Source organism: Pinus tabuliformis, chromosome 4_2 (genome assembly GCF_031772625.1).
Source record: "Pinus tabuliformis cultivar Carrire ecotype Pingquan chromosome 4_2, CPIR1, whole genome shotgun sequence".
Taxonomy (NCBI): Eukaryota; Viridiplantae; Streptophyta; class Pinopsida; order Pinales; family Pinaceae; genus Pinus; species Pinus tabuliformis.
The window spans coordinates 340,607,747-340,617,492 of NC_142304.1; the positions used below are offsets into that span (position 1 = coordinate 340,607,747).

Genomic DNA, 9,746 nt, shown 5'->3' on the forward strand with positions numbered 1-9,746 from the left:
CGTTCTCCAACCTTAGGTGTATTGGATGATCCAAGAGCAGACAGGGTGGGAATACTACCAAGGAAGGAATACTAACAATATTTTCATAGACGATATGATGATCAACAACATGTTGGGGCAGCCAAGCCCTAATTTTTTGATGATTTTGTGTCTTCATAGTGTTTATATTTTTATCAGACTATCCATGTATGTGTGTGTGTGTGTGTGTATATATATATATATATATTAGACATGTGAATTTGTATTTAACTTATCAGTCTCCCATCCCGGGATAGATTTTTGACAATTTATCACATTGTGGCAATAACCACCCTTTTCTACATATGCTTCTTGAAGCATCTACAATATGCAATTTTCAACATCCTAATGAAAATTGTGATTTTTCCCTCCGCAAAAAAAATGTATACCTACATAATCATATAGAGTTTCACTTATTGTTATTGATGAATTAATACAAAACACTAAATTATGCTACATTAAGTTAAAGACAGCTAACAATATTTCCTTTGAATTACCTTAGAATTAAGAACAAAACAAAATTTTCACCCAAGTATTTCGTATTCATCATTTGCAAAATTCATTACCAAAATTTATTGGGAAGTGAAAATAAATTGATTAAACCATGATTCAAATTTTAGTGAATCTAATTTATCGCCTAATGAAAATCTCCACTACTTGGCATACATAAAGGTATGACACACTACTTTGGAAAAGGAAAAATGTATAACATCCATGAAATAATGATGGGTATGTTAGATTTTAGAGGTACTAGCAAACATTCCAATCTATTAAACATAAAGTATGATAAAAAATATTTTAGGTTAGGTATGCCAAAATCCAACACTACTTTATATAATGTGTAGTTACATAAGCATATACAATTTCACTTATTGTTATTGATGAAAGTTCTAAATCAACAATCTTTGCTTGCTTGTACGCCCATCACCAAGTCTAGGTCACAATGGTCTTGTGACTAACCTTTAGTTTCAATATCCACATGTCACAATGGGCCTATTCGTGACATTTCAAATCATGATCCATCTCATTGCAAAGCTAACCCCTCCATCACTTTAGTTGTCTTGCACAATTTGATATTTTTATCAATACATTGTAATTGCAATATTGTTGAAACCTCCCCACCCCTAACTTGATATAAAAGGCTTTAAGAATTGATAGATGATTTGTCACATTGAAAGTTTAGCAATACTATTCTAAACTAATAAAAATAATTACAATTTAGAGGGGATATATTCTATATATACATCACATTGAAAATTTGGCAATGCATTTTTAAGATATACAAATAAAAATTCATAAAAGCCCTGCAATGTCCATATCTCAAGTCCATATAAAATAAAACATATAATGACACCTAAATATTAGAGTTATACATATTTCATATAATTGTTGTCCAATCTATCTTCAAATATTTTTCCTATTCAAAACATACATTTATTTATCCCATATGATACCATTGTTTTAAATACCATCTTCAAATATTCCAAATGTTTATAATGAACCTTATATCTATTTGTTAGATTTTCACAATATTCACTGTACACATTCAAAAACTTTTGAGAGTTATGTTCATGTTACCATGTTAAAATAGCTATTTTTAGGATAACTTTAAAAGTAATACCAATGATGATTATTTATAAATATTTGATCTTTAATTTATGAATTTGTAATAATTACACCATTATGTATAAAAATAAGAAAATATTAAGCAATTCTGGAGAAATGTTCACTTGTAGCTGTTTTCATAAGTTATTAAAAGTGTAGTTAAAAAATGTGAGAAATGATTTAATTGTACTGGATAGATGGGATATGTAATTCCATAACTTCATTCATATTATAATTTATGCCAGTGAAGTGTATATATTGTAAATTCAGTAAAGGAAAATACAGAACAGGCTGAATTTTTAGTTATTTGATTCAATGCTAAATTGTAATTCAGAACCCTAAGCACCAAAATAACAATAGAATTTCGAAAGTTAAACTGTTTTCAGAAAACTTGTATCTAAACACTTGAATTTATATCCACAAACAGGCATTGCACTTTCAAAAAAATTATCAAAAGCTTTGAAGTAATGGAGGTTGCTAATCAACATTTTGCCTGTATCTCCATTATTCCCAATGCCTTGAACCATAATGCAAGAAAGACTTCAAAGTTGATGTCAATTTAAGAAGTTGAAGGGTGGAAAATTTTCCTATCGATTGGCGACATTGAAAAATGCCGTTGGTGGCATTGAAAAATGCAGTTGGAAGATTGGTGGCATTGAAAAATTCCACAGGCAGATTATGGGGCAGACATCAATAGATATTGATTATCAATGCCCAAGGGGAAGGAGGAGCTACAATGAGGCAATTGTCAGCAAAGAAGAAAAACAATAAAATGAAATTACAAGACAATTCATGCATAAAAGATAATAAAGATGAAGCCCAGAAACACTTACCAATTCAGTTGTGCTGGAAAATTGTAGTGCAACTAGCTAAGTACAGAACCAATAACAAAAGAGTGTACCTTAGGATCTTGAGATTAAAAAAATGCAATTGAGGTACCATGCTGCTCTTCTCTGTATGATTCTTCTTCGGAGAGTTGAACCCATCCTCTAACATCTTAGAATGCTGGCAAGATCCCATGTTCGTTAAAGGAACTTTGGCAAGATCCCATGTTTGTTAAAGGCACCTTGAACGATCTTCTGTAACATGTGTAGTAAAGAGAAACAATTCATAGTGTTAGACAAATGTTATGGCAGTGGTAAGTATAGCAATGCATAACAAATTAAACAGTATCTTGCAAACTCAAAATGTCTCTCATTTAATAAATTTTGCTACATTAGATTGAAATACTTGACAATGTGTCATTTAGCCTTCAAAGCTAGAGGAAAACCTTGAATTTTATCTTGATTATTCCCACTTATTCTTCACCGACCTCATTTGCAGATTACATCTCATTGATCCAATTTTAATTATTGACTAAATGGATAAAAAAGAAATTGCTAGACATCTGGTAAATGGTAATATTGAGTATCAATCAGCCATATATAATAAATTATAAATCATCTGCAAATTCTGAATAAATCTGACCAACTGAATGCTGCCAGTATACCTGTCAGTATTTCCTTTAAATTACCTTGGAAGGTAATTTAAGAACAGGCAAAGACAGTTTCGTAAATGAAAAAATGAAACCATGACTGAAATTCAACTTAATTTGATTTGATGGCATTGGTAACCTGTATTATCTGGTAAGAAAGGTATTGCAAAACACATTTGGATAAAAAGAATGGCAACATCCATGAAAAAGTAGAGATGGGTATGCTTAAATCAGAGGTACCTGCAAACATTCTAATTAGCTGAACGTAGAGTATGAAAAATAATTGTGTAATGCAATCCAAAATATGGCAAGAATCCAGCGGGAACCAGATGGAGGAGTCTGCAACAACTCCAAAAACCATCAAAGTTCCAAAGAAAAAATACAGGCACATGATGGCTATCGAACAAAGAAAAAATGCCAGAACTTAACCGATTTGAAATGCAAAGGAATACAGGATAAGAATGACTGGTCTCTCCAACAGCGCAATAATAGATGCCAGTAATCATAGGCAAGATATAATGACCAAATAGAGCCAATGAGCCTGAACAATTTTGACTAACATTCAAGATGTGTTTGGCAACATATGGCAATCATGATTGATCACGAAGACAGTTTCATGAGAGCAGAGGAATACAGAATATAATGGCTCATCAGTTAAACAGCCCAATAACATAACTGGAGGCAAGAGATGATCACCGGATACAAGAAGCAGAAACAATTTCCACAGAAAATCAAGATTTGTTTGGAGACAGAGGACAACGATTATTGCTGAGGCCAGCAGTTCCATGAGAGCGAAGGTTTGAAATCCATGGACATGACCTCGCAACAGGTATGCAACAGCAGATGTCAGTATTGCCTGTCCTGGCAAGACATGAGCTCTCAATTTATTGTCTGCTTATTTAAGGATTTAGTCAGTTCAGTGCAGTCAATATTTTTTGATGTTAGAATTGTAGCCACATGAATCAGAGTAGTACTTATGTATGTGATTAGTTACTCTGATTAATATCAATATCCTATCAGAATTCACGCATGTGACAAGAATTGCATGATGGGATAGTGTACCATATTACAAAAATAAAATATACAGGAGATAAAAATATAGATATAAGTTCCTTACAGCTAATGAACAAAATAAATAATTCAAGTATTACCTGCAACATTGAGCATCCCCTCATCATCATTCCATGTGTAGAAGCATGGAGGCCTTTTTATAGTTGTGAATCAGATGCTTGCTAACAGCCATAAAGTATCATTTTTGGAACCATCTTTGAAGCTCCAAAGACTTGCTAAAACCACTTTAAAGCTTACCACGCAGCTGAAGAAATGGATCATTGTCTCACAAAGCTGTTGCGACATCGTTCCATCAGGTTCCACAATAGATAAAATAACACTTCATGCTAGAGTACATAACTATAGAGCGACTGCAAAAGACCTTTGCAAGCAGAAAATAAAACATCTAATTACTACCTTGAGTTGAACATCCGCTCTGATTCCATGAATCTGGACAAATACTTAGCGGATGTAAGCATGAAACTTGTTGAAAGCCCCTCTATACACAATTCATGCAATTAGTACAAACTAAGAAATTATAATATATTATAAAGAAGAAATTGGAATGTACTACATGAAAATCCAACAGAACTATAGAGTGCCTGCAAAAGAGCTTTGTAAACAAACAAACAAAAAAACATCTAATTAGTACCTTCAGTTGAACATCCATCCTGATTCCATGAATTTTGACAGATACTTCTTAGCGGATGTGCATATGAAACATGTTGAAATCCCCTTTTGCATCTTTAGTCTTAGTCTTCTTTGAGGCATCAGGAGCCCCAAAAACTTGCCAAAACTTGAGTGTTTCATCTGCTGCAGCTGATGCAACTGTGTACCCTTCAGGACTCTGAAGAAGTAAAACAATGGTAAGGGTCATTAGGACAAATTTAAAGGGAATACATGGATTGCATGCATAAGTACTCATAAAAAGCATGAATTTTCATACCTGTGCCATATGAATAACTCTAGCAGTATGCCCTGCAAGTTCAGTAATTTTCACCATGGATGGGTATTTCCATAAGGTTAACTGGTTCTGATTTAGCCCATGCGAACTCAATAATTCACGCTCATGTCTATTCCACAACAATGAACAGACCTGGGAATGGGTGTCGACGGTATTCAGGCAGGCACCTGTTTGAGTGTTCCAAAACTTTATAGAACCGTCTGAAGTCCCTTCACCAGATGCCAAAAGATTGTTCTGGAAGGGGCACCATGACAAGGCCTTGACTGCTGCACAATGTTCATCTAATTGGTGGAAGTATTGAGAGGACGGATTATGGGACGCCATGCTCTTATCCCAAATATAGAGTAGATTGTCATTTCCCCCACTTGCAAGTTGTTGGCCGGAAGAAGACCATTTCAATCCACAAACCTCCTGCATATGTCCTTTGTATGTTTGAACAATGTGGTCACGGATGCGAACATCATGGTTGATTATAATCCCATCCAGTCCCCCTGTGGTGAGAATAGGACCATTCCAAGAAAGTGCACCAACACGGTCATGATGACCTTTCAAGGCTCTTAGCTGCAATTGTATCATGTTAAATTTAGAGATTGCCGTTATATTAGAATGAGAAAACCTTGGAAAAGATAAACAGGTTTTATTTACCTTTTTATTAGATTGCGAATCCCATAACTGTACAACAGAATTATTCAACCCAACGGCAATTTGGCTCCCATCGGGTGCCCAACTAACGCTGGTAACGGGACCCTCTTCTTCATCTGCAATAAGAAGCTCAGATATAGAGCTATTAGAAGCATCCCACAAGTATACAGTGTTGTCCAGGGCTATGGACAAAACATTGGTGGAACTCCAATCCAATAGATTCAAATAATAATCATCCAGAAGGTCGGGCGCATCCAGGGTTCTATCTGCAGACTGCAATCAACATGGATAAGTTAAATTACTAGGCGAAGGAAGAAAGACAAAGGACAATGGTCCTCAGATAGGCATATCCAGTGTACTAATAAAAAAAGCCCCAAATACAATGTAGTTTATCTGATGTCAGAAGAGTATATCAATGCTTTTAAAAAACGAAATGGGATCATGGCTAGTTTTGTGAAGAAATACTATGTAGTTCTAACACCATTATGTTAATAACTTTTTTTTAAGAAATTGGAATGGGTGTGGTAGCGAATTCAGCGTAGCAAATGAAAAAGAAAAGGAAAAATCTGTGTAAAACATTCCTCAAGATGGGATAATGTTGCAATGATAAATACGATCAAGGGCTTTGATTCAATAACGTGTAAACATCAATAGAATTCAGGATCTGATTATGGAATGTCTACCGAAAATGATTATAATTTTTTTTTTTTTTTTAAATATGAAATCCAGGCCTTACCTGAGGAATATATGTGCGTGCTCTTCTAGAAATAGGGAGATTAGCCAACACATTTTCTTGTGAAACTTGGGAAACAATGGATGATTTTCCATTGAAAGGAAGAATTTTGCAATTGTTGTCAGCAGCACCGTCATTCTTCAATAAAGTGGCTGCCATCTCCTTCTTGTATGCTTTTTTGGAAGGGGAGGGGGAAGGGGAGAGGGCATGGATATCGTTATTGTCCTTTTTCTTTTGCGTGACCATGAATCTAGCTACGTCCAAATCGATGGATCCTCTCGCCGGAATAAATCTATCGCTCTGTTCAATAAAACCAAATCATGATTCAGACTTCCAACTGAATCAGGATAACCTGTTGTCCCCTAGCCACATTTCACTGTAATAAACCTAACTGGGGGAATGGCATGTTTGCAGCATAGAAATTGTCTGTTAAAAAAAGGAGAGAATGCATACGCTGTGTTTATTCATTGAAGCACCCTGTTTCTACAGAGGACGGAGACATAGCTTCTCTATGGAATGCCTGTTGGAATTCATTGAAGGATTCCATTACTCCTACTCAAGTATAATAACCAGACAAAACACAATATATACAAACAGTCAATGTGCCTAAATTTAAACTCGCAAAACAAAAAAAATCAAAAGTTGCAAAGGAATTTTAATTCTAAAAGCTAGGGTTCCTCAAAGAATGAGGATGTTTGGTTCTGCAAAACGAAGAAAAAAACAGTAGTTCCAAATGAATTCCAATTCTAAAAGCTTCCGTTCTCAAAGTATGAGGACGTCTGGTTCTCCAAAAAGTTAGTGTAAAGCCAAACCAGTTTCTTCTTCCCAGCATTCTTTGGGCTTCACAAGCCTCGAAACATTCCACAAATTTGACTATTCCTTTGGAAAACCTACTATCTGAGGGATTTCTTTGGTAATATTCCTGGAGTTGTCTATAATGCGACTTTTTGAGATTCCGGTGACGGAATCCGGCGGAAGAAATTGAGATGAAATCATGATTTGTTGCAGTTAAAATGGTTTTTTAACTGCATATTCGGATTCAGCACCCTGAAAAACCCCTGGGACGGTTTCATTGTGCAGAAATTAGCTATCAAACTTGGATTCCAATAAATTACTGCCGGATTTTCACCGGAAAAAATCCCTTTGGAAAAACCTGTTATTTGCGGGATTTCTTCGTCCAAATTTAGCTATGTCAATGTATGTATCCTTTTTTATTATTATTATTAATTAGTTAATTTTTTTTGGTAAACCACTGCGTTTCGATTATCTACATCAAAATTTAAAAATACAAATTAAGAAACCTCAATCCGCCCAAATGGGAAACCGGATCTGTTGGTTCCTCTTCATCAAACATTCAATACTGTTTTTCGTTCTACATACTGTCCTTAAAAACTTGCAGGGCATTAAACCTTTCTACTCCAAAAGTTCCCAAAAATTATTTTATCAAAGATCTGCTAAAAGACCTATCTTTACTACTACTGTTGTGACATGCAAACTGATTTTCAGAAAACAGAGCAATATCATCTAAAATCAAAAAGACGGTTAACAAGCCTCTTAATTCTCCGCGTTTCCCCTTTTGGTTTCATTGTTGTCTTTGGTCTTCACTAGCTCCCTCAGCATCTCCCGAATCTCCTTAATTTGTTCGTTCTGTTGATGCAGCATCCCTTCAACGTTCGCCACCTCCTTCTTCTCTGTCGACGCTTCCTGAGCAATTTCCACCATCTTTGCCACTACTTGCTCCATGGCCTTGGCCAAGAGATGCTTCAGAACCCAATATGTGTGAAGAGCTCGGCGGTATAGAGTTAACCTGCCTCTGGTGTTGCCTGGGTCAGGTAGCTGGGTTGTTTATTCTTCCATCTCCGGGTCAGACGGTTCATCCAAGACTCTGTCTTCCATAACATCAATGATTTTCCTTATATCCTCATTTGTCTCTAGATTGTACGCCTGTTCTGCTTCATGCACTGCCATGCGGATTGATTTCTTCCCCCTTTTTCGCCTTCCCTGAGACTGATTCCCCTCCTCACCGATGTTAGTTTGCCGGGGTCTACCTCTGCCTCTCTGTTCGCGAGCTTTCCTTCTTCCATCTTTTCTACCTCGCTTAGTACCTTTGCTGCTCTGACCTGTTTCAAAAGTCTTACTCCGAAAACCCTCGTCCTGGTTATTCTCCATTTCGTCTGAACTTTCAATTTCAATTTTTACTCTGCTCCGTTCAAATTGTCTGTCTCTGAATTCCTCCCGCTCTGCCTGGACTCCTTTATCCCAGCTCGCTGCCATTTTGGTTCATTTGAGGCGTTGATTTTGGTTCCTCTGCCAGGTCTCACCTTTCCTCGCCACCTTCTTCACCTTCTTGCTGTCTTTCATCCTTCTGTTGTTCTGCCTTATAGAATTCTCGCCACCTTTCCTTTTATGATGAGTTTTCCCCCCACTTCCTTTCTCCCTTGCAACTTGAATGATGGTCTCTTCGGTATTTTCCGAGTTTTGTTTTGGACTGCGTACCTGCTGCTCTGAATTATCATTAATTGCTAATGTCAGGGAGGTGTGGCCGCCGTCCTTCTGTCCTGTCTTTGCTGTCGAATAAACCTGCCTTAACTTCCCGCTCCAGATCTCCACGGTTTTTTGATTACCATTATGTTGTTTCATGGTTATCATTGTCTATGAGTTGTTTTAAACTATCCCATCTTGTCATCTCTATTTGATTTGTCCAGCTGTCATCCACTTTCCCCAATAATTCCTTACTTCCCCAATTGGCCAAGCAATCCGCAGGCTTATTTCCTTCTCTCCTGACATGCGAGGTGATTTTGTATTCGATACCTTTCAATGTTTCCTCAATTTCTTGGACTATACTCGTTGTTCTCCAGCTTTTGACAACCTGCTCCCAATTTTTCCCTTGTATTAATTTTCTAATGGTGGTTATGACCAGGGTTGAATCACCTTCCATCTCTATCTCCCTATATCCATTTCTTGTAGCAATTTTGAGTCCCTGGTAAGCTGCCATAAACTCCGCTTCATTATTACTCATTGTTCCTCCATGTTCTGCATAGATCCATTCTACCTCTCCTTGTCTGTTTCTAAAGACTCCTCCATATCCTACTGGACTTGGATTCCCCTTAGCCGCTCCGTCAAAGTTAAGCTTAATAAACCCTTCCTGTGGCTTACGAAAGACTGCAAGACTTTGGGCAGCGATAAGTTGGTGTTGCTTTGTTTTTTGTTGAAAGACCATCCCTTGATCCAGGTTCAACCTTTTTAGGATTTCTGCTTCC

At 36.6% G+C, this 9,746-nt stretch overlaps 1 protein-coding gene across 1 annotated transcript; it reads right to left on the reverse strand.

Moving 5' to 3' along the window:
- Positions 1 to 1,973: 1,973 nt before the first annotated feature.
- LOC149169329 (cell division cycle 20.1, cofactor of APC complex-like) lies at positions 1,974 to 7,404 on the reverse strand. Its single transcript, XM_089427068.1, has 8 exons — positions 6,940 to 7,404; positions 6,490 to 6,786; positions 5,757 to 6,026; positions 5,094 to 5,672; positions 4,800 to 4,994; positions 4,565 to 4,646; positions 4,249 to 4,441; positions 1,974 to 2,702 (listed from the first exon to the last, which is right to left on the reverse strand). The coding sequence occupies exons 1-5, from the start codon at positions 6,952 to 6,954 to the stop codon at positions 4,848 to 4,850; spliced, it is 1,308 nt and encodes a 435-aa protein (XP_089283194.1). The 5' UTR covers positions 6,955 to 7,404; the 3' UTR covers positions 1,974 to 2,702; positions 4,249 to 4,441; positions 4,565 to 4,646; positions 4,800 to 4,847.
- Between the last annotated feature and the right edge of the window lie 2,342 nt (positions 7,405 to 9,746).